This window comes from Lactuca virosa, chromosome 5 (assembly GCF_052849685.1).
Source record: "Lactuca virosa cultivar CGN04683 chromosome 5, Lactuca_virosa_CGN04683_v6, whole genome shotgun sequence".
NCBI classification, from domain to species: domain Eukaryota; kingdom Viridiplantae; phylum Streptophyta; class Magnoliopsida; order Asterales; family Asteraceae; genus Lactuca; species Lactuca virosa.
Window position 1 is genome coordinate 373,992,344 of NC_136430.1, and position 24,496 is coordinate 374,016,839.

The 24,496-nt window shown below is 35.2% G+C and overlaps 2 protein-coding genes and 2 pseudogenes across 3 annotated transcripts; 2 read left to right on the top strand and 2 right to left on the bottom strand.

Moving 5' to 3' along the window:
- The first annotated feature begins 2,120 nt into the window (after positions 1-2,120).
- Positions 2,121-3,852, top strand: LOC145117324 (uncharacterized). Its single transcript, XM_079053624.1, has 4 exons — positions 2,121-2,669; positions 2,778-3,135; positions 3,237-3,631; positions 3,718-3,852. Exons 1-4 carry the CDS (start codon positions 2,441-2,443, stop codon positions 3,723-3,725), a joined length of 990 nt encoding a protein of 329 aa, XP_078909750.1. The 5' UTR covers positions 2,121-2,440; the 3' UTR covers positions 3,726-3,852.
- A 2,072-nt stretch (positions 3,853-5,924) lies between these two features.
- On the bottom strand, positions 5,925-11,730 carry ELF8 (binding protein). Its single transcript, XM_079053626.1, has 23 exons — positions 11,362-11,730; positions 11,037-11,103; positions 10,736-10,930; positions 10,553-10,653; positions 10,404-10,457; positions 10,164-10,280; positions 9,990-10,053; positions 9,699-9,913; positions 9,416-9,601; positions 9,232-9,324; positions 8,991-9,059; positions 8,812-8,904; positions 8,428-8,718; positions 8,260-8,340; positions 7,991-8,149; positions 7,816-7,911; positions 7,645-7,746; positions 7,443-7,550; positions 7,122-7,346; positions 6,782-7,048; positions 6,632-6,703; positions 6,296-6,562; positions 5,925-6,201 (listed from the first exon to the last, which is right to left on the bottom strand). The coding sequence occupies exons 1-23, from the start codon at positions 11,500-11,502 to the stop codon at positions 6,061-6,063; spliced, it is 3,204 nt and encodes a 1,067-aa protein (XP_078909752.1). The 5' UTR covers positions 11,503-11,730; the 3' UTR covers positions 5,925-6,060.
- Positions 11,731-12,213: 483 nt separating this feature from the next.
- LOC145113653 (pentatricopeptide repeat-containing protein At2g15690, mitochondrial-like) lies at positions 12,214-13,148 on the top strand (annotated as a pseudogene).
- A 1,623-nt stretch (positions 13,149-14,771) lies between these two features.
- LOC145117326 (vacuolar protein sorting-associated protein 28 homolog 1 pseudogene) lies at positions 14,772-16,680 on the bottom strand (annotated as a pseudogene). The gene is made up of 3 exons (XR_013712603.1): positions 16,471-16,680; positions 15,251-15,880; positions 14,772-15,003 (listed from the first exon to the last, which is right to left on the bottom strand). The product of XR_013712603.1 is annotated as a vacuolar protein sorting-associated protein 28 homolog 1 pseudogene (transcript).
- Between the last annotated feature and the right edge of the window lie 7,816 nt (positions 16,681-24,496).

The window sequence follows — 24,496 nt, forward strand, 5'->3', positions numbered from 1 at the left end:
AATGTATGTAAGAGGTATTATCGATGTTACGGTTTGGAAGGAACATTGTAGGTTTTGAAATTCAAAGGTTTTTTCGGATCAGTTTGAAGGATTTTGGATCACTTTTCGAATCGGATATTTTAACTCTATGCACGCAATTCAGATTATGGAGATAACCCTTCAAGGAATAACTTCTTTTCAAGGCATTGATAAGAAATCACGAACTATGAAGTTATATAGAATTTAGATTCTTCGTCGCAACACTTGGTTTTTAATACAAGACAATGACGTAGCAATGATTTTTTTTAGGGTAGACAAAATAATTTACAAAATACGAACGAGTGACAAAATTCTCCAAATGATAACAAAATGTTACTATATATGTATTCTAAACTAAATTGTTAATTTAAATTGCATACGATGTTCTCTTACGTCATTAAAATAATCTAAAATGGAGCATAATCGACATATGCAACAATGTATTCCCTTCTATTAAATGTCAAGTTTTAAATGTAATAGACCATATCACAATCCTAATTCTTTTTATAATTCCTTTTATTTAACAAAAATATACATCATACATATCATATTTACATAATCTTAAATTTGTGTGTGTGGGCCAAGACCCACTCTTACACCTATATGGTTACGCCCCTGATACAAGATATACCTAAAAAATCTTATTTATTATTTATAAAATACACACACACACATTGGTATAACTTACATTAACAATCTGGTACAAGTAGTTATCAACATGACCGGTTTAAAGAAAATTAAATACAATGATCTGAGCCAGGTATCACAATCTATCTTCTTCTTTCTTTGCTTAAACAAATTTACTTGCAAAACATACATCACAAAAAAGATAAGCTACAAAGAGCTTAGTGAGTAATTATTAACAATGATACACATAACAATGATGATATAAGAATACACCACTCTTCGGTGTATAACTTTTTCAAAACTCATTTATCAACTAAAGATTCACAACACAACCATTACTCTAATAACAATAGTAATGGACTTATAACTACTTAAGTTGTTATTAGACTTTCACAAGATACTCAATCTCGTTGTCATTCTTCACCTTCTGTATACTTATTCACATTTTTTTCTACTTTCTCTCTATATACACATTCTCCTTCTCTTTTATTCTTTTATTTTCTCTATTCATTTTTTATACTCATTCTTCTTCTTTCCCTCCACTCTCTCTATCTCAATCTCTATACTCATACTCTATACACTTACTTTCTCTCTATGACTTATTACTCATGCTCCCAATTGCATAAACGATGTTAGGTATGTGCTTGTCATGGCATACAACAAGCAACCTACTGTTTGAGATGATATTGATTTGCCTTCATTTGACATTAACTCCACACTAGGGTCCCTGAAGTACTCACACGGAAGAAAAATCACTATAATTAAACTTTTTGAGATTTTTTTCAACATAGTTTTTTTGCATCATATCAATACCCTTGTTAAACCGTTTAATCCTAATACCAATGATCACATCAACGATCTCCATACCCTTCATGGAAAATTTTGATGACAACAGACTTTTCATTTCATCAACTTCAAGTTGATTAGTACCAAGATCAACATGTCATTAAGACAAAGGCCTCATATGGTCTTTACTAAAATTAAAATGTAAAGTGAGGGTGCTTGTAAAACCAAATATGAGTTGGTTAATCCAGAAGCCGTAATTATATAAACCCATAAAGACTTTTTTTTCGAATCGGATAAGAGGCATGCATGCTTATTCACTCAATCTCTTATTGTGTGTCACCTTTAAATGTAACATCTTCTCTCATTCTTGCCTACAAATCACACAACAAACACCCTACCTTTAATACTTTATCAAAAAAAAACCTAAAAGCATTCATGGGTTGTAACGTACTAGTCACAAATATAATGTACTCCCATATCATGGACCATTTGGGATATGGTTTAGATAGGGATTAAAGACTACTTTCAGAAGAGACTCATCATTGACCAACAACAAGAAAAAGGTCAAAAAACGAGTTCCCAACTCAGTTACATCTTATCTTACAAAGAGAGAAAAAGAAAGATGAAAAAAGTAAAAGTAAAAGTGTGCAAAAAACCGTACAAACTACTCTCATGATCATGCTCACTGCCACTTTTGTCTGGCACCCTGTGCGTTCAGATACCAACTCTCTTACACTTCTCTCTCTCTCCTTTCTTTCTCTCTCTAGAATTCATTATTATGGGTTTCCGTATAAATTTTGTCAGAAAAACAATAGCTGCCATAAAGGCAGCATAGCAGATGCAACAGTCTTTGCAGTCATAATATAGTGCACAACACACACAAACACATCCCATCTCCTATATTTCTCCATCTCTTTTTGAGGTTTTTAGAGCAAGAAATCCAAAATCCAAGGGTTTTCATCTTTCATTTTATGTTTGTTATCCAAAGAACAGATTTAAGTGATTCAAGATGATGAGTACAGAAGGTGGTGGTGGTGGTGGAAGTCTACGGAATAACAATGGCGGCAGGTTTCCATTCACAGCAAGTCAATGGCAAGAACTCGAACACCAAGCACTCGTTTACAAATACATGATTTCCGGTATGCCAATTCCTCCCGATCTTCTTTTCACCATCAAGAAAAGTCTCGAATCTTCTACGAAGCTCCTCCTTCACCACCACCAGCCACCTCATCCTTCAAGTACATCTCTCTCTCCCTCTCTCTCTACTGTTTCTTGATTTTTGTGTGTAATTATCAAGAATGAACATAAAGATTGAATCTTTTTTGGTTTTTTGATCGGATTTGCAGTTGGATGGAACTGTTTTCAAATGGGTTTTGGAAGAAAGATAGATCCAGAGCCAGGAAGATGTAGAAGAACAGATGGTAAAAAATGGCGATGTTCTAAAGAAGCTTATCCTGATTCCAAATACTGTGAAAGGCACATGCATAGAGGCAGAAACCGTTCAAGAAAGCCTGTGGAAGTCAACTTATCAACTCATCCCAATTCCAAAACACCACCAACACCAACACCTATTCCAATGATCTCTTCCAAATCCCCAAACTACCCTTCTCCCAATTCACATCCACTTTCTTCTTATTCTAGATCTATGGGGAGTAATGTTTTGTCGTCTCAAGATCACTTCTTGTTGGAATCTAACCCATACAGGTTTGTTTCTGTTTGTGTTTTTTTGAACCATGCTTTAACCACTTGTACTTTTGCCTTTCTCATCTTTTATCTTATTATGTTATGCATTTTCTTGGATGTAGAAAAAGTTATGGGGGGATGAAAGAGGAGATAGATGAGCATTCATTTTTCTCGGAATCTTCAGGAACAATCAAGAGTAGTGATTCGTGGCAATTGGAACCACTTGCTATGAACAATTCCAACTCATCATTGGCTCACTTAAAGCAGCAAACGAGTTTTTCTGATTATCATCAAAATGGATACTTGCAATATCAACACGAACAACATCAAGATCAGGGTAGTTATTATAATCATCAAATGGGGTTGAAAATTGGGAGAAAAGATGAACCACAGAAAGTCATGCATCATTTTTTTGATGAATGGCCACCAAATGACGAAAATAACCAAGATTCTTCCACGACTCAGCTCTCAATTTCGATTTCAAGTTCTGCCCATGACTTTTTCCTGACCCATAATGGTAATTTCACCGTTTTTAATTTGATGGTAAGATATAGCTAGTGATGTATTTATTATTTATTTTTATTTTTTTTTGTTATTTTGCAGATAAATAAGTGACGGAATGTTGAATAGAGGCTAAAGAAGTGTTAACAATAGTAGTTGGTTAGCTTTTCGATGTGTGTGTGTTGTTACCTTGAAACAGTGTCAAGTAATGAGAACTTTTGCTGTGTTTTTATTTAATTAGTTTTTTAGTTGGTTTTGTCTTGTTTTGATAATGTGGGGTCAATCAATACTCTGAAATTTTTGCAGCATATTTTGTATGTTTGCAGAAGTAGATTGACATCTTCTTCAACATCTTTTTGGTTTTTTATTTGTTTTTCTATCTGGTTGCTTCTGTTCCACTCTGAAACTAAGGTAAAAAAAACACATCAATAGGACAAAAAAGAAAAACAATATACAAAAATGATTTTTTTAATCCTTACTTTGGACAGTACCCTCAGAATCATATATATAAATTTAACATATAAACTTATTCCATTTATATCATCTTCCCACAAATCAAATCAATAATAGCTCAAATAAATCATTGTACACAAGATATGAAATCTTGGAATGTGAACTTATTTGAAAAATAAATATCCGGGGTCCTAATCTTTTAAAAACGATTATTCTGGATTACTATTGTTACAATTTCACGTTCTGATAAATTAACAAAAATACTTGAAAAGGTACAGAAATTAGAAAGTATTCATCGCGATTTAAAAGCTACCTTCCTGGTTCATACATACCTACTAAATGTTTCTTTAAATCAACCCATATATTTCTATAAAGCAATGGGGAAATGTGTTTGTTAAATTATTATGGGTTTCTTTTACTATCATGTCCATATTATTCTCTATTTATTTTTCGTAATTATTGTCCTACCTTCCATCCTTTCCCAATAAGCTTAAACTGACAGCATATAAACAAAAAACGTTTGTCCTTATTAACTAAACGTTTAAAAACTTTTTCAAGTGGATATGCATCAATCAAATCACTGTTTTGGGAGCAAATTGTAATATGATCTTGGTTTTTTTATTCTAAATTGGAATATGATCTTTACATATTCTTAAATGTAATTATTGAGTTTCTGAAAAAAAAGAAAGAAAAAGGAAACATACACCACATTCCACCACCAAAGAGTGAATTTGAATGTTTGGTGGGAAGGGAAAGGAAGGGGAGTTATATGACAGAAACTTTAAAGAAGGCACACGCGTGTGACAGAAAAATCTGATCGCTAATAATAATAATAATTCTTCTCTGTGTGTGTGTGTGTGTGTTAGGAGAATCTTCATTTATCACCCAGCTTTAAACACTTGTACTGTACTTTTTATTCAAACCAACCAACACTCTGCACTCTGCACTGCTATACTCTGCTCTGAAAAAACTCAACACACATAGCGACTGATCTGTGGGACCCCTGACACCACCCTTCTGTCAGATATCACTCACTAAAAAACTGACATCCACCCCCTACCCCTGCCCTTGCTTTTTTATTTTTAACTTTAGATCCAAATGGGGGATCTGATCCTACCTCAAAACATTTATGTCCACCACGACATCGTTTCTAAATTCTATGGGAGGGGGGGCTGTATTGATCACCTCCATAGTCGAGGGGCTGAATTTGGAATAACCACACCACACCACATGGTTGCAGAAAGAGCGGTTTGGTACAAGTCTACTAACTTTGATGCACGTGATACAACATTTTGATGCTTCCGGTCAAGTCAGTCTCTGACAAAAGTATCTTTCATTCACTGGACAATAATATTCTGTTATACGTGTAGGCATGGGCTTCTTAAGCATATATAATATCACACTTCAAATTCAGATTAAGATTCCCCCTCCCCCCTAACTTTTACCATTTCCTCTCTCAATTTTACTAATTTTTGTATCACTCATATCATATATCGCAGTATAACCTGTTGTGTTCTGGACATATTGTGCTGAAAGCAAGGTAAAATACGTGGTCCAAATTTGACCATGACCTGATATGATAATAAATGCAAAAGGACTATAATAATACACCTGCATCTGCACACCAGTCCAAAGACAGGCAGCATATTCAATGTACCACCAAACCAACAGGGGGATTTATTATTATTATTCATTAATAAAAATCAACAAGTATCAGTCTTTCTTTTAAAGAAACCCCACAACTGATCATCCAATCCAATCCAATCCAACTCAACTCAACTCAACTCAACTCAACTACACTACCTTAAATCCCTTTTTCAGGTTCAGAGTTCAGAGTACCTTCCTTCACGCATATATGAATAATATATGATGGAATTACCAAATATAATGTACAAAACTAAAGTAATTTGTAGTAGTAAATAATTATACAATTTTTCAAGTTAATTAAAAAGAAAGATACTGAGAAACTGACCTATCTCCATCTTTGACTATTTATTCTCCATCACTTAGTTGCATCTCAGCAGAGTTGTCTCTAACTGGACTGGAACTAGGTTGCCTCTTTCCCGGCTCATCCTCTTCAGATTCTGGCCACCCCCGTATTCTTCTTCCTGTATTTGATGAAGGTGCACCACCCTAATATAACAAAACAAAACAAATATCAGAAAAAAAAAATGTCACTCTGTGTGTGTGTGTGTGAGAGAGAGAGAGAGAGAGGGGGGGAGATTACTGCGTCATCATCTGCATCGGAGTCTTCAAGGCCAGCAGCTGCGAGAAGATCTTGTGGATTATCATTATCATTATCGTTTGTTTGATTGTCTGGTTGGTAGTAGTTTGTTTCTTCATAATCTTGTTGATCATCATCCATGGGCTTCTTGTCTCTCTTTCTCTTTTTGTTGCTACTCTTTCTTCTTCTCCTTTCGCCACCTTGTCCACCCTCCTCATCCTCTTGACCTCTATCTTTTCTCTTAGACCCACTGCTACTCTTCCAATGTTCCTGTAGTTAACTACCTTTTTAAAAACCTAGACTAGCTTTATGTGGTGAAGATTGTAGCCAACAACTTACCTTAATACGCTCTAAATGCTGTTCCTGTTGCATCACCTTTTTCAGCTCATCCTCTTGTTTCCTTTTTTCCAACTGCTTTCCAACACACAACATAAATACAAAAAAACAATAATTGATGACTTCAAAATAAAATAATTAAATTTAGCTGACCTTCACTTTCTTCTGCTCTTCAGCTAATCGACTCTCTTCCTCACGTATGGCTGCTTGTCTAGCAAGTTCTAGTCTATGTCTATTTTGTTGATCTTCCAGCTCAGCAGCATCACAATGCACTTTTGCAGCCTCAAGCAAATGCTTACAGTATCCAACATGTGTTTCAATTTTCTTCTCATCAAACCCATGAATCTGTAAATTTGAAGCTGCTGATAACTGACTGAATAACCGAACTGCATTTTTCAGCTCAGCAACCGTTGCTCTCACCTAAAAGAATCAAAAAAATTTATTATTTATCATATAAAGAATTAGAGATTATTATATAAAGTCACCTACTCACCTCATCAACAGTCCTTTTTGTCTTTTGTAATGTAGATGCTGAAAACTTTTGTAAGGTAACACCTGTGTCGAATCTTAATGTGTAATTTGAAGGTGCCAAGTGAATGGCTTTGAGTAATGTCTTTTTACAATCCTGCCATTGTTCAGCTTCATAATGTGTTCGCGCTAAATACAGAAGGATTTGACTGTCTGTGTTGTAGTAAAATTTCCGTAAACAATTTTGATACTGCAACAAAAGTTTAAAACAATATTAAAATTTTATAAAACAAGTTCTTCAGATCATAAAAGTGAAAAAGATAATATGGGGACAAGTGTTTGATACCATTTTAATGGCTAATGGGAAATTGCCTTGAGCGAAATGAACATGTGCTAAATTTATCCATACATCTGGCATCTGGACAAAAACACTTCCACTTGCAGCTTCTTGAACCTGATTTGAAGAAATTAAGAAAATCATAAATAATTAAATAATGACCTGTTTTGAGGTTTTAATTCAACAAGAATCAAAAAACAGATTTGATAACCTGTGTAAAGAGTTCCTTTGCAATATCAAATTGACCTTTTTCAGCCAACACCACACCAGCACCATTTGCAGCATACATATTAGCTGGATGCTCTACCAAAACCTGAAAAATAAAAAAGGTAGAAAATAATTATATTTATGAAAATTAAAGAAGTATGCTTTCATCATATACCTTTGTGTACAACTCCTTGGCTTTTTCTAAATGTGTAGCTTCCAACTTAGGAGCTCTTTTCTCAGATCTTACTGCTGCAAAGTAATTCCAGTTCCCCTATATTCAATAGAATTTATAAATACAGTACTAAAATCACATTTACAATATTTCTGATTTTTGGAACATGTTATTTTACCAGACAAAGAGTAGCATAAGAATCTTTTCCATTAGATGCGTCTTTAGCTGCACGAAAGGTGTCTTTTGCCTTGACCCAATCATCATTTTTAAGCTCTAAGTCACCTAACATACACAATGCATCTGGGTTTTTGTCATCCACCTCCAAAGCATCACGAATCTACAATTCAAAAACATCATGTTTTTTTACATTAAAAAACAAAACGAAGGCGTATAAAAGATAATAAAATGTAAAAAAACGATGTCAAGAAGAGATTAAGAAGTAAGAACCAATTCAATGCTGAGTGGGACATTATTTCGTGCTTTTGCAATAGCAGCAAGCCTTAAGTAAGCATCTACATACTCTGGAAACTGAGAGAAAAGAAAAAAAAAAGAATTTACATAAACATGTAAAAATTTAACACACTCGATATAGATATAAAAATGTAAATGTATTACCTTGAACAAGATGAGACGATATAAAATGCTAGCAGTTTCTGTTTTATGCAACTGTTCAAACAGTCTAGCAAGGTTGGACAATGTTGTAATTTTGTCCCATGGTAATTCCACTGAAATACCATTTTTCTCAAGATTATGAAACAATTGCATGTCTTTGTACATTCGAGCAGCTAAACTGGCATCCATTGGTTGATGTAACACCTTTCTGAAAGAATCAGATTGTGCTTCACTATCTATTAGCTTCACCCATATTCCATCACCAAGAGCCTCCTTAAAAGTTTGTTGAGCAAGCTGAATTCAAACATTATGTATAAAAGATGTTTGAATGAAACCATATAAACTGATTTTTAAATCCACCAAATATATATGGTGAAAGAAGCAAACCTCGAATTCTCCTCTTTCAAAATGAATGACACCAATATTGTTGAGAAGCTCAATTGATACTTCTTCATTTGCCTTTTTTAAAAGATTTCGTGCCTATCATAAAAAGTCAAGCTAAAAAGATGCAGCAGAGAAATGAACACTGAAAATGATCTAAGAAAAAGGAGACATCAACTTCTTACAGTTTTAAATGCATCTAAAGCAGCTCCAGAGTCCGTTGAAATCAACAATTCTCCAAGATCAAGAAAAGCCTGCACCATTGTTTTAAGATATTAGAATAGAAAAAAAAAACAGCTTTAATGAAATTACATTGAAAAGGAATCATCTGTGTTCATATTGTTTTAGGGTACTATTCCACCGAATTTTGTGATTCATCAATCTAGGACACAACAGTTTCATCTCATAACAGTAATTAAACATAACCTCAGGATCACGTGGATCAATTCTGACAGCTTTTTTCAGAGCTTCATGAGCCTTGGTAGGTTGGTTGAGCTGAAGATAGATGTGAGCAACAGCCTGTGCATATAACAAGTACAAATTCAGTCACTAGGATGTTAAAAAACATGTAGAGTTTAAAGCAAATTTGCTCATATTATATGCAACTCACCTTCAATGTCTCACAATTCTCGGGATAAACTTCCAAGACTTTTTCAAAATTTGAAAGAGAGCTTTTAAAGTCTCCCAATTTCAGTTGCACTTGTCCCAAACCATAGAAAGGTAAAATGAACTCTTGAGGCTTATTCACTTCTTTTACAGATGCCATGTAGTACAATCCAGCCTTTTCATAATCACCCTGCATTAACATATCAAAAATGCATTGCTACACCATGTACAAACATCATTTAAAATGTAAAACAATATGTTGCAAAAATATGAACAAAAGTCCAAACCTTGCTATGATATGAACGTGCAAGGTTATAATAGGAATGTGCTCTTGTTGAGCCATGAGAAGTTGCAGCAAGGGCTGTTTCAGTCAATTGCTCAACCAGAAAATGTTGGCCAGTGAAGAAGAAATGATTTGCCAGATAATTTAGAGCAGTTGCACAGTATGGATAGACATCAAAGGCTCTTTGCATCTTTTCCATTGCTCCCCTAATACCAGAAGCTAATAAAACAACATTACAATATCAATAAGAGTCATAAAAACATACATTTTACTATATCAACAAGATAAAACCAACCTTCATTTGATTGCAAATCCACAATTCCAAGTGCCACAAGGGCCTCAACATTTTCTGGATCTAACTGCAGTTATAAGTAGTTGAACAATGGACACATATAGACATTAGCAAAGTAGCAACCACAGTTTCAGAAAGTACAAAAACTATACAAAAAGTAGTTAGCATATGACTTGCCTGCAACACACGTTCAAATGCTTGCTTTGCCCTCTCAAATTGACCTAATTTGTATCGACAGAGACCTATGCCAAGTCGAACAGCTGCAGGACATTCAGGGTATACTTGCAAGACCCTCTTTCAAAAGAAAATGAAAAATTAGAATAAAGGGCAAGTAAATACTGTATGGATACAGAAACAGTGATAGCAGATACTAGCAATAAAGCAGAAAGCAGATACAGAGTTGCAATGGAAAAGAACCTTGTAAATCTCCAATGAATTTGAGTATTTCCCACGGTTGAACTCAACACAAGCCTAAATTAACCAAAGATATGTTATCAGTTAAACTACCAAAAAACAAATGTATATGGTTCATAAGCAGCATAAAGAACATTATAATAGGAGTATACATGGCCAAGAAGGGCAGGAACATTATCTCGGTCTCCATCTAACACAATCTTGAATGCAGAAAAAGCCTGATCCACATCTCCTTTAGCTAGTAAAAGCTGACCTGTAACCAAGTGTGTGTTTTAAGTTCTTATGGGATCTAGTGCATGTGTAAAAGTTGACCTGTAAAATCTGATTAGGCTTACCTTTACCAACCCAAGTAGAAGGTTCATGCATATCGATTCTGGAGGCTTTGTTGTAGTATTTTGTAGCCAAAATGAAATGATCTTCTTTTTCTTTTTGTTTTGTCTCGATTTTTCCTAGGTAGCTAAAATAGGCACCAAGGGCATTTAAGATGGCAATTCTTTCATATCTCACGTCTGCATAATATTCGTCGATTTCTGTAAAGCAAACAGGTTAATGGAGCCAAAAAGAATATCAAATTTATGTTTAGAGTAACAATTCATTTGATACTAAATAAGTTTGTTGATGCTAATCAGCACTTACCTGGACTGGACCCTTCTTCAAGAATTTGGCGAAACTGCTCAACTTTTCCTTGTTTAAAGTACTCCCTCTGCATCAAACCCAAATTTAACAAAAAGTTTGACCTAAATCACGAAAAGGAGAGACCAGGTTTTCCCACAAGGTCCATAATCGCATAGCCCTTGATCGAAACATCAAATAGTCTTGAATCATCGTCATTGGGATTCAGTAAATTGCACAAAATTGAGATAAACACGATATATCTCAAGCAAAGTTGTAATCGTTCATAAAACTCAAAATTTTAAGCGGCAACTAAATCTATTAGGTAATACTTAGGAACGAAACTAACCGCGATAATGAGCCAGAGATCGAGAGGCGCTTGTTCCGCCTTAAGAATGTCAAGGATGTCAGTTGCGTCTCTAGGAAGTTGGTCCAGAGCCACTCGTACCTCCTCCTCCGAGTTCTGTACCGGAATATACACACAGGCCATTGACTCGAAATTAGGTTTTTGCTCCCGTCGACAGTCACAGAGCGCCGGAGTCTGATTGTCGTCGGAAAGTTATATAAGAATTTTGTAAGGTTTAACAGTGTGGCTGCTCTCGGTATCTCACCAGGGTATTCTTTCTTGAACCTTCACCGGCGTCGTCATCTGCAGTCGTCAAATATTTTGTTTTACCGTTGGAAATTGGAAGTATTATCGAAAATATTTTCCATATATAAATCGAGTTATGAAAATATTTTTCAATTTTCATATACAAAATCCAAATGGGATCTATGGTCTTATAATTTTTTGATTTATGGTCGAATTGGGATTCTCCGGTTTCGATAATCTTTTGTTTTACGTTGGAAATATATTTGTAAAATAATTTTGTATATAAATTTCAATATTGTTAAGATAGGATCTGAGATATGATTGTTTTAAGTTTTGTAATAGGGTTATTGTCATTGTAGCCCAACAAACTTTAGTATATTTGTTTAGATGGTCCCTCGTGACTATTTTTTGCATTTGAAGAACACGAACTTGTATTTTTAGGTTTTAAAAGGTCATTTTGGAAAATTTGAAGGGGCCACCCGGTGACACCCATCCTAATCAGCAGGTTTAGATGTCAACTCAATTGCCACGTGTAACACCTAATGTAATGCTTCTTTAGAATCCGAATCCAATCAAATCCCTTACCGTCTTTCATCTTCACCTGCTTCGATGTTGTCTTCTCCGGCTCCATCGTTGTTTTCTTCGGCTCCGGCGGTGACCCTGATGTTGACTCAGGTAGAGTCGAACACCAATCGTCGACTCAACACATCCACAAAACCACCAACTCTTCCCAAAACACGAAAACGCACCAACCCATCTCCGCCACCGGATGTGGATTTAATGGGGCTATGCAAAAATGGGTCGGTTAAAGAAACGATTGAGTTAATGTCTCAAGGTGTGCCCGTAGGATCCGATGTTTTTGAGCTTGTTTTGGATTCGTGTGACGATCTTGAATTGGGGAAGAAGGTTCAACAGCTTCTTATTCGATCTCCCTACTACGGTTTTGTGAATTTGAACTCTAAATTGATAGTACTGTACATAAAATGAAACAGCATGAGGGATGCACGCAGGGTGTTCGACAGAATGCGTGAACGAGACGACTTAAGCTTATGACATTCAATGATAAAGGGCTACACATATAACGGGGAACCCGATGCAGGTTTGGTTTTATACGACCAGACCAGATGAAAAAGTTGGGGTTAACTCCAAACAAGGAGACTTCCTGATTACTTATTTCAGCATGTGCCAGTATTAATTCAATTCAAGAATGCTTCAAACACTTCAAATCAATAAAGAACGACTACAATCTAGATCCAGAAATTGATCATTATTTAGGGGTTATTGATGTTTTGGGGAAATCTGGGCATCTAAACGAAGCTTTTGAGTTCATCGAAAACATTCCTTTTGAACCTACATGTGAAATATGGGAATCACTGATGAATTCTGCTCAAATCCATGGTGATATCGAGCTCGAAGATCGAGCCATGACATTTCTTCAACCATCAATCACATTACACAAACTTCCTTTACTTAATCAATCTGTAAGTAATATGCTTAAAGGGAAGAAGAACAAAGTCTATGAATACCGAAATCTAGAGCAATAACCCTAATGTTGATTCCACCGTTGTCTTCTCCGCCACCCCCCCTTCTCTATGTTTACACCCACCACCACATCGGAAATCTCACCTACACTTTCCAGGATTTTGGTTTTGGAATTAGAACGTAGGAGAAGTACATGGCGTTAATGACGAAGAATAAGCTCCATTGTTACTGTTAGTAAGCCCTCACGTCCCGATGTAAACTGATGGATTAGTTTTATCTTTGTGGCAATTAGGTTTTGGCTTACGTGGCAACGATGAGTCGACTCACCACTGAGTCATTGTTGACTCACCTGCCTAGTTGGCGGTTGATAAGGCACATTAACTTTCAAAAAAATGGGTAAAGGTACCAAATTAACCGGTAAAATACAAGTTCGTGTCAAAAAATAGTCACGAACGACCATTTAAACCAATATACTAAAGTTTGTTGGGCTACAATGACAATAAACCTTTGTAATATTGTCATACCGTGTATTCAAATTTGTTCGCAAAATATTGTTAGCATTGTACCTATTATAGCTTGATAATACGTCAATTGTAGAATCAACTTTTACTTCTTAAACAATAATCATATTTGTTGTAGATGCAAACTAGTATAATTAGTAAGAAAACATTTTAAACAAAAAGTAATAATAATAAAATAAACAAAATCATCATGATGACCACGGATAACTAAAGACATATGAGACTAATTCAGAATCGGCTAATTGATATCATTTTTTGTGGCTAATTGATATATTTTTTGTTTGTAGGTTAAGATCGTTTGTGATTTGGTAGACATGTATTTTGGATAAAAAAAAAATTTATGTTTATTTAACAACGTATGAGAAGAATACAAAATATTTCATATTAGGATTTTATAAATACAAATTCAGTGTGAAACCTATCATAACATATACTTTATTTTCAAGACAATTTCTTAATAAATACCATGGTCCATGAATAGGCTTTGAAAGCATGTTTGGGTTTCAAAATGTTTATTAATTTATTGTGGTTTTATAATGTTAATAATTATTTTTAATAACTTGTACTAAAAAATAATTGTTGATTTAAATAACTTTTTTTTTATAAGTTGATTAACTCTTACTTATTACTGCCCCTGTTTTACTGCATTTTTGGGATTTATATTTCTATCCATTTTTGGTATCATGCTTTAAAAAATAAACTACGTATAAAAAGACAACAATGGTGCCATTCATCCCATTCAACATCTCTAAAAAAATCATAATACTAATTAGATGCAATTTTATGCCTCTCGATTTGTTTTTCATTATTACGCTTCTTTGATATAATTTTCTTGCAAAAGATAAACTTTAATGCTATTAATATAATTTTTTATAAAAGATATACTCCTTAATGACATTTGTATTTGAGGTTGTACGTTTTATCTTATCATAAGTATTATATAAATCATTACTAGAGTTGTAAAAGATAACTTGTTAATGTTAATGAAAAGTTAGCACTAGCTTTTTTGTTAGTATGTCAAACATAAACTGAAATGACATAATGTATAAGGGTTTGTTTGATAGTCTAAGTACCAAATCATATATGATAGTCAACATGGTTATATCTAGGACCAAATCAAAGGTTACTCCCTGCTGATTAAATTGTAAATTTACCATTAACAAATTCAACATCAAACAATGTTTTAAAACTTCAACAATTTACAAAAAATTGTAAGTCATCTTGCCTTACAAACAAAACCACCCTTGTACAAACATAAGAAAGCAGCAAAACAAGCACATGTTATATGGTTCTATGTATACTAAAAGAATACTTACAAACACAACAACTAAATCAAGCTTCTAATCCCAAGCCATCCAAATTCATGCTACACTTCATGCATTAACACCAAATGAACCTATTCCATGACAAAATTGTGATAATTCTAATTATACATTGTGACAAATAAATTATCTGTGTTGATATTAAAAGTGTAAATTGCATGGAATAGCAATGTGCTATACTCTTTTTACCAATATAGACAGCATACTTATACTTTATCATGGTTTTAAAAAACAAAAAAGTACATTGCCTATATTGGTAAAAAGATGATAAATTTAAAACCACCAGATAGAATAAAAAAACCAAAGATTTTAAAAACTTACTCAATTCCCATCAGTAGGCAATGCAGCCATGAAAGAATTATAAGAAGAATCCAAGTCAAACTGCAGTTGCCTTGACTGCTGTTCAGTCAACTCATCAGCCGCCCCCATTTTTGCCAACCTCCCAATCCACTCCTTCATCTTAGTCTTCCCTTCAAAATCCGGGGGCAAAATCGACATTTTGTTCAACGAACCCAACAAATCAGAAAGCAAAGGAAAAACTTGGTCAACAGCCACCATGTTCAGCTTCAAAGTATCCATTGCAGTGATGAAATTCGCAACACATTCCGCCACAATCGCAGCTGAGCTTCCACCGGAGGCGGAGGCTGCCGCCCTGTGCTCCACCGTGGCGGGGACGCCGGAGGTTATCAGGCGGTTCATGGCGGCAGGGCAGTCCATTTTGTATGTGTCATGGAATCTTTCGATACTGGGGACTGTATCTTTTAGGTTTGATGAAAGGGTTTTGAAATGTGCAATTAGTTTTTGACATTCTGTTTCATAATCAGATGATGGGATTATATCACGAACGTATGCTTTTTCCAGTTTTTCTGTGGCTTTGATTATTGCATAAAGTTCAGCAAAATTTTCATACATTTCTCTCTCACGTTTATCATTCCATAGCTTCACTTCCATCTATCAAAATATCAACAAGTGAAAACAGAACACCATCTGAATCTCCAGTCTAATTCCATAATTGCTTACAAGTTAAGAATATCTAGTGAAGAATTTGATAGCTACAGATGCAAAAGAGCTCATTTATCCAAGTTTTCTAATTCGTAAAGCATTTGAAATCACTTCAAAATTAGTCAACGGAGATCAAAGCGCATGTTGTTCTTGTGAATTGTGGGGATATAAAACTTTATAACATTCGATATCACTTTAAGATTAGATTAGTCAAAAAAAATTTAAAACATAATATGTGAAAACGGATGGGGTTCTATTGCACATAAAATCAGACGAAACCAAGATCCAGTTGGGACCAAGTGATCGGTCGGAGCAGTTTGAACTTTTATTGAATGATTATCAAGACTGGAAAGCTGATAGAATTCAAGATCAACTCTAATCTTCGATAAACTAGGGTTACAAAGTAGAAAAAAAAAATCATAATTCGCTCTAAATCAGCAAAGTGTATATGAAACTAGGGTTTAATCGTTAATCTATGTAGATTTTGAACATCGAAATAGATACGACTGATTCAACGAAGAAGAAGATGAGGGCGTTACCTGATTCAATGAATGACAAAGATAAAGCAGAGCAACGACCGATGATAGGGCGATGACCAGATATGCGAACTGTAGCGTCTGCTTCGATGAGTTAGTGTTATAGCGAGGTATAGGGTTTGTCTTCGATGATAAGAACGATTTGGTCAAGGAAGAAGAAAATTCAATTCCTTCCTTAATCCTTCCCTATTGCATTTTGAGCTTACTTAAATTTAAATTTTAGTCTCCTTGATGGGTTTCTGTTTTATTGTTATTCACTGTAAAATATTACTTAGATTTTTTTTTAATGACCATCAAGGTCGGGAAACACATAACATTTGAATCAAAAGATCATCACAAACCCTATATAAAACTAGATCACAAAGTAGCATAAAAACCCAATAAAGTATTGCATGTTTTAGATGTCATGCAGAGTTTTTATTATTAGATTATGTTAAACAATTGAAAGTCATTAGCATTGATTTTCTTAATCCATATAATCTAGCAAAACAATTTTGTCAATAGCATTCAACCATAATGTAGAAATATGCAACCTTACATAGAATATGGTACAAAGTTTTTATGTATTTTGTGATATCATATTGCACTTCTAGACCAAGTGTTAGGAATTAGACGATATTTGTCAAGACTCATAACAAAATCTAATATCACCTGTCAAGCTCTAATACCACTTGTTAGAAAGTAAAGCGGAAAACAAGCAAAACCAAAAGCACACAAGACTCGTAACAAAATCCGATGCCACTTGTCAAACTCTAATACCACTTGTTAGGAAGTAAAGCGGAAAACAAGCAAAATCAAAAGCACACAAGACACCGTATATATGTGGTTCGGTCAAGGTGACATACATCCACGAGCAGGAGGGGGTATTTTTTATTTCAAAGTTCTCAAAACAGAGGTTACAAGTACAATTCACAGAGATTCGTCTATCACTCTAGAATTCAAGACATTTCAAATGACTTAGCATCCATCCCTATTTATACTAAAGAGATCATACCTAAAACCCTAATGGGCCAAGCCTATTAGGTCATAGGCCCATGAATGGTGTCAACCAATCACAATCTGCCATGCAGTAGCTTCTGGAACATCCATCCATGACATGCAACACATGAACATCAACAACGCACATGATGGAGCACCATGAGACATAATGGGGCATCATGATGTATATGTAGCACATCATGAACACTAGTGGCCCAACATCCATCATTGTGGCACAGCATGGTGCATTCCTCGAGCATCACCAACTTCTAAGCATGTGTGGCTCCTCAGGGATACCATGGCACATCAAGGAACCAAAATGACACACTTTGCACCAAAATGGCACATCTTGCATGATGATGGCCCATCTTGTGCAAGGATGGCGCAACATCCTTCAAGCATGGAGCAACTTCCTTCTAAGTTGCACATCTTCCTTCCAAGGTGGCGCAAGATCTCCAAGGCCGGTGCAACTTCTTCCACTTTGGCATAACATCTACCAGAGTGGTGCAACATGATCCAAAGCGGCACAACATGTATGTTGTAACACCGATAAAAATCATGATAAATTTAAACTTTCTAAACACAACCAAAAACCATAAAGTGTTTACAAAATAGTTTTCAAAACATTTCCGACATCAGAGTTTTCCCAAAATCATATATCATAAACAGAGGATGTGTACGGCCACGCCTTCGCCTTACCGCGGTCATCCGGAGTACCTGAAACATAATCTGAAACTAACGCTTAGTGAGTTCCCCTAAAGTACCATCACATAACCAAATAACATATACAATAACAACATGCAATGGGTCCATAACTAAAAGATTGGATTACCCATGAGCCCACAACATAAGTATGGCTTGCCCTCGGGTCCCACGGCCTATGTATGGCTTGCTCCCTGACCAGATCAGTCCTCGGACTGAAATACCATCAAGCCCTCAGTACGAGTCTGACATACCGTCATACCCCAAAACCGGAACGGCGGAAATGTTCGGGGGTGGAGGACGTCATGTTTAGTATCACAAGACATGCATCATAGTAATCAAAGTAATAAACAACCATTTCATTAGAAAGAAATTGTTTACAAAGTATGTGGTTCACATAACATAGACTACAAAAGTAAATAACAAAACAAGACATGAAGCTACTATGCTCCATCTTCTGAAATCCCAGTGCGCGTACCTGTCTACTAGTTACCTGGGAATACAAGTTATTTTGAAAGAGTAGATCAGCATTTAAGCTGGTGAGTTCATAAGATTTTAGTGATGTAAGTAAGTCGTAAGAAGTTGTAAGTAAGTTGTAAGTTCTTTTAGAAAAGTTCGCATGTTCTTCCAGAAAATCCTATATTTCCTACTTTGATGAAAGGTAAGTAAAAATGACTCTACAATCCTTTCTATGAGTACTAAATGGATACAAGTTATATAAAACCCAGAGTAAACAAATAATCGATTGTGTGTATCTGCCCTAAGCCCACAACCAAACAAGGAGCAGGGAATGAGGCGGAAGGCACACATCCCATTGTTTGTTAGATCATCGTTGTATATAACCCTGGCGTATTCACCTGGTACTCACGGAGTTAACTGTAATAGTTCCTTTATATTTGATGAAAACATTCCTTAAGAAAACCCTTATTTCTTTTAGTAAAAATGGTAACCACAATGGTTCCTTCTATAATCACTTAGTTTATACTAGTTATATATAATCTAATATCGAATAGATAGTTAGTTGTGTGAATATGCCCTAAGCCCATAACCAAACAAGGAACAGGAAGTAAGGCGGAAAGCACACATCCAACTACCTATCGGGTATTAATTATATATAACCCTGATGTATAAACTAAGGTATTATAGAATTAACCACTTAAGGTCCTTTAAGTTATACTGGTTTAATAAAATGGATTAAACCCTTTCACTGGTAAGTTTCTAGTTTTGTCTACCAAATGCTATATTTGAAAAGTATGTTTTGTACTAGAAAACGGTGTATTGAAATAGTATACTGTGACCTGACCTATACCTGGTACTCCTTATGATTACTTGGTGTATACGGAATATATATATATATATATATATATATATATATATATATATATATATGTATATATAGCTAAGATCGGATAGATAGTAGGTTGGGTGAATCTGCTCTAAGCCCACAACCAAACAAGGAACAGGAAATGAAGCGGAAAGCACACATCCTACTACTTGTCGGATCCTATTAATATATATCCCTGATGTATAAACTAAGGAATCATAAAGTTAGTATTATAGGCCCCTTCCTACTGAATGTACTCGACTCGACTGTTCTGTTTGTCGTTTGAAAAGATGTAAGTTTTCCCTAGTTTATAACTATCTTAACTCGAAAATAGTTTACATTAACTTTCAAGTGGAACTGTCACAATCTGAAAGTAATGGGAAAATGTAAGTACACAGTTGTCTTTTAAATTGACATCTTGAAGTACTGATTACCTTAAAACATGTTTGTTTTATTAAGGTCATAATGTGATGAGTAGTATGTGACATCCGCCTAAAATGGATTCGGGTCAACCCAACCCAATTGGAAATTTAATAAACCCTACTCAAGATTACTTGACGCTAATAGGATCAAAACCCATACACTACGATATAAATTGACGTTAATAGCAACATAGTATAGTACAACGTTATAACTATAATCAAATTAAATTATGATACCATATTAAAATCAAATCAAAGTATAATGCTCTAATTAAATTAAAAGAATCAAACTTGAATGTCATAATTAAACTTCAAATCAAAGTAGATTGTTATAATCAAATGATAACCTATATTTTATAAAACTCCATTTTTATAAACTTTACATTAAATTTTATAAAACTCTATTTTTATAAACGTTACTTTAAATTTTATAAAACTCTTATATTAATTATGTAAAAGATGCTTGTGTTAGTGGGAAATTATGAAGACCACCAAAAGCAAAAAGATTATTCTCATGGTCTCCCACTCACACCTCCCATCCACTTTCCTTCCTTTTTCTCCCAACACATTATTCTCTTCACCACTTAAACCTTCTCTATTCTTTCTCTCACTCTCAATCTCGAAATTTCCTCCAAGAAATACTCATATTCCATCCAAGAACAATCTATTATACTCAAATCTTCATCCCTCTTGAAGCATTCATCAAGGTATGTTGTTAAAAGTTTCAAATTCATACAAGAAACAAACTAAATCCACCAAAATATCTAAAACTCATTTTATGCATAAACCTGATTTTTCTCAGAATACCATCAATAAAATAAGAAGTTCTGGAAATTTTCAGAAAATAACTTATTTTTATTGAATTACTATAATTATTTCAATAAAGTAGGGCAATAATTCACATAAAATACTTTTTGCCTTCAATAAATTCTGAGAAAATTCTGGGATGACCTATATATTGATTAAACATGATTTATGAAGTTTCATGCATTTATATTACTGTTTACTATTATTTATGATTTTATTGATTAATTAATAATGAAATATATAAAAAATACTTCCCATAGTCACAAATATCTGAAACTTATACACTGGGCTCTATATCATGTTATAAAACTATGGTTAATTTTACAGAATTTTTGGGAATCATTTACTATTTTCCCGATTTTTGTTGTTGTTTAATCATTAAAGTATTAATAAATACTAAAACAGTTCAGAAAAATATAAAAATTTTACAGTAATTAATATTGTATGAAATAATGATTTTCTAATAATTTCATAATTTTTCAAGGCTGTTTACTATTTAAAACCATTTTCCTAAGTATTTAAGCATGTAAAAATGCATTTTAATGATTATTTCATATAAATAATTGTTAAAATCTATAAATAATTATAATTGGGCAAGTTATTATTTTAATAAGAAATTATTAAAATCTGGCATAAATTGAAAATATAAATTAATTATGCAAAGTAATTAATTCAATTTAAAATTCATTTAACAAATGAATACCTTAATATTATAATCAAAATGAATTATTGTTAATTCATCTAATATAAGAATATGTGTCTAATTATTTGTATTAATACTCCATTCTCGTTTAGCAGTTCCTAAACCAAAACTATTAATTATATTAGGTTCTACGCCATTTTGACCCGAACCGTCTATCGTACGACACACGCATTCCGTTTTGGGACTAAAGTGAGTAATCTTCCCCATATTTTATAATTTTCAATACTTTTGGGGTGTATCATGTGGTGCTAATATGTTCCAACTTCATTTTATTGTTTTATCACAATTGAGACATTGTTGAGACATTTATACGTGAGTCATTAATTGTATAACTACTGTTTGTTTACGCTACATGTACTTGTAGTGCATTACCATTTTTAGTCTAATCTCCATGACTATGCCCGTATTCTTGAGGTACGTTATGGACAATAATAGTGCTATTGGGTTGACCACCCCGCCTTGGGACGCTAAGGTGATTGATCGCACGTGGTTGAGTGTGTATGATGATTAGATGCTCCATCCTATATATATTTTTATATATATGCATATGTATATATAGGGTGAGGACTTATTGTTGTTGTTGTTATCATTTGTTAATCAATTTTTGATTTATAAACCGTTATCTCAAATACAATTGTTTGCCGACTTCAAAAGAAAACAAATTTTAAATTATAAATGTTTCAACTTCACAATTTTCTCTACTAAAATTAGATTACTCACCCACTCTCGTAGTTGGCTTGTTTTTACCCATGATGCAGATTTGAAGAATGAAGTTGATGAAAAATAGGTTGTGCCTTAGAAATCCACAAGACTATTTAAATTTGATGTAATAAATGTTGTTCGTATTTGGATTTGTATTTGTATGTGGTGGATCTTGTTTGCATACTTAGTACTTAATTGAATCTAATCATATTATAACATAGTTGTCATGAGACTTTGAACAATATATCACGCCTTGATCGATTCCGACAAGGATCGGGGTGTGACAGATTGGTATCCGAGCCCTTGACTATAGGGAATTAGGTTAATTGCCTTGACCTAGTCTATAGCCTCTAGGGACCTCTCGTATGTTAGTTTATAAAATGCACACACAACTGTATGCAATTCGCACTTAGAAAATTCTAGGAATGCCTTTGTGTGTTAATTGCTCCCTTATGTGCATACGTATTACTCCTGACACTTATATGTGTGCATACACTTGTGAATATTCTCCTCTTTCTCTGAAAATCATACACATATTCAAGTAGTTTTGTATATACGTATATATTCCTTAGAGCTCATAGAAAATTCAAAGCCATCCACTCTAGTTGGGTAGGATCATAGTAATGGACGCGTAGTAACTGGAAGGGGGAGGTGCCGGTAGCCCGAAAGTCCTGACTAGGTAAGCATTCGTATACATCCCAATCAACCGAGGGACCAATTTGCTTACCTGGGGACCAAAGGCGAGAGTTCCCAAACCTATAGGCCAAAGCGCGTCATTCACATTACTTTTGAGCCATCAAAATACCCGACCTTATCAAACGTATCCGAAAGGATACACTCCAAAATGGCCAACTCATTGGACTATTAAGTTCCCTAATGGGCCTAGAAGTGGGAAAGACATGTGAAAACTTAATTTTATGGGGGCCCACGCAAGTGCTACATGTTTCACATTTAGTAACCATGGAAAGCCCAAAAGGTGCCCAACACTCCTAACCATGGCCCAACAAGTGTTTTAAAATTATTTTACCCAACAATGTCTAAAAACTTTATTTCCATAATCAATTTACAAATAACTCACAAGTCCATATGAGTGTTTCTCGTAGATGGCATTACGACCCCCATACGCTGCTCGCAACAACCGAAGGCTAGCTGCCCTTATCGCCAAGGAGGTAGCAAACGTCATCCCAACAATTGCAACCCAACTTCATTCTCTTCAGCCACAAGCTCCAGCAACCACTCCTCGTTGCTCGTTCAAGCACTTTCGTGACTGCAATCCGCCTTACTTCAAATGCATCGATGGTGCCACCGCACTCCTCACGTGGATTGAAGAAATGGAGAGTACTTTCATCCATAGCGAGTGTCCTGAGGACCTGATGGTCCGTCATGCTACAGGGTGCCTCCTAGGTCATGCTATCACATGGTGGAACCTAGAAAAACGGGCAAAGGGAGAGGCTGTTGCCTTGGGAATGACCTGGTCAAAACTAAAAGAACGCATGATGGAGAAGTTCTGCCCTGACAGCGAATTGCAAACTCTCGAGGATGAATTCTGGAATCTGAAACAGGAGGGAGGCGACAACGCGACCTACACCAATAGATTCCATGATCTCTTGAGACTCCTACCTCACATGGTTCAACCTATGAAAACTGCAATACGCCGCTACATCAAAGGGTTACCACGCCAGATCCGTGATTCGGTGACCAGCAGCAGGCCATCTACCCTAGAATCCGCCATTGAAATAGCAGGTCAACTCAACGAGGACAATATGAACGATGGTGTCCTCCTACGCAAGGGTTCAAAGATGTCAACTGAAAAGCCGACCCCTGAGACCCCCCTAATTGTCAAGTCCGAGTCCTCCCACCGACATGACAAAAAGAAGCGGAAAAGTCATCACCACAACCATGCTGTTATTACCCCTGCTACTCCTATCACCCAAGTTACCCCACAAGCCCAACCGAATAAAAAGCCGTATACCGGACCTCACCCCCTATGTAACCACTGTAACTATCACCATATGACCACCAGCCCGTGTCGCCTCTGTACGAATTGTGGTCGCTATGGCCACTTGGCGGACACATGTCGTGCACCAAAAACTCAGCGACCACTCTATCTACCCTCAAATCAGCAAACACAAACCCGATATCCAACTGGAACATGCTTCAACTGTGGTGACCCCACCCATTTCAGAAATGCGTGTCCTAGGCTAGTCAATATCATCAACACCCAAGCCCAGGCAAATCCAACAGTGCAGGTTCCAGCTCCCAAAGGCCTAGCCTTTGTCATTACCGCAACCCAAGCAAAGACCGATAACAAGGTCGTAAATGGTACGTTTCTCATAAATGACTGCTACGTGTCAGTACTTTTTGATTCAGGTGCCGATAAAAGTTTTGTGT

Coding starts and splice junctions, on each gene's coding strand:
- LOC145117324 (XM_079053624.1), top strand. CDS start 2,441: ATGATGAGTACAGAAGGTGGTGGTGGTGGTGGAAGTCTACGGAATAAC. Junction 2,670..2,777: donor CCAGCCACCTCATCCTTCAA/GTACATCTCTCT, acceptor TCGGATTTGCAG/TTGGATGGAACTGTTTTCAA. Junction 3,136..3,236: donor TTGGAATCTAACCCATACAG/GTTTGTTTCTGT, acceptor TCTTGGATGTAG/AAAAAGTTATGGGGGGATGA.
- ELF8 (XM_079053626.1), bottom strand. CDS start 11,502: ATGGCCTGTGTGTATATTCCGGTACAGAACTCGGAGGAGGAGGTACGA. Junction 10,931..11,036: donor TGAAGAAGGGTCCAGTCCAG/GTAAGTGCTGAT, acceptor TTTGCTTTACAG/AAATCGACGAATATTATGCA. Junction 7,049..7,121: donor CAAAAAGGACTGTTGATGAG/GTGAGTAGGTGA, acceptor TGATTCTTTTAG/GTGAGAGCAACGGTTGCTGA.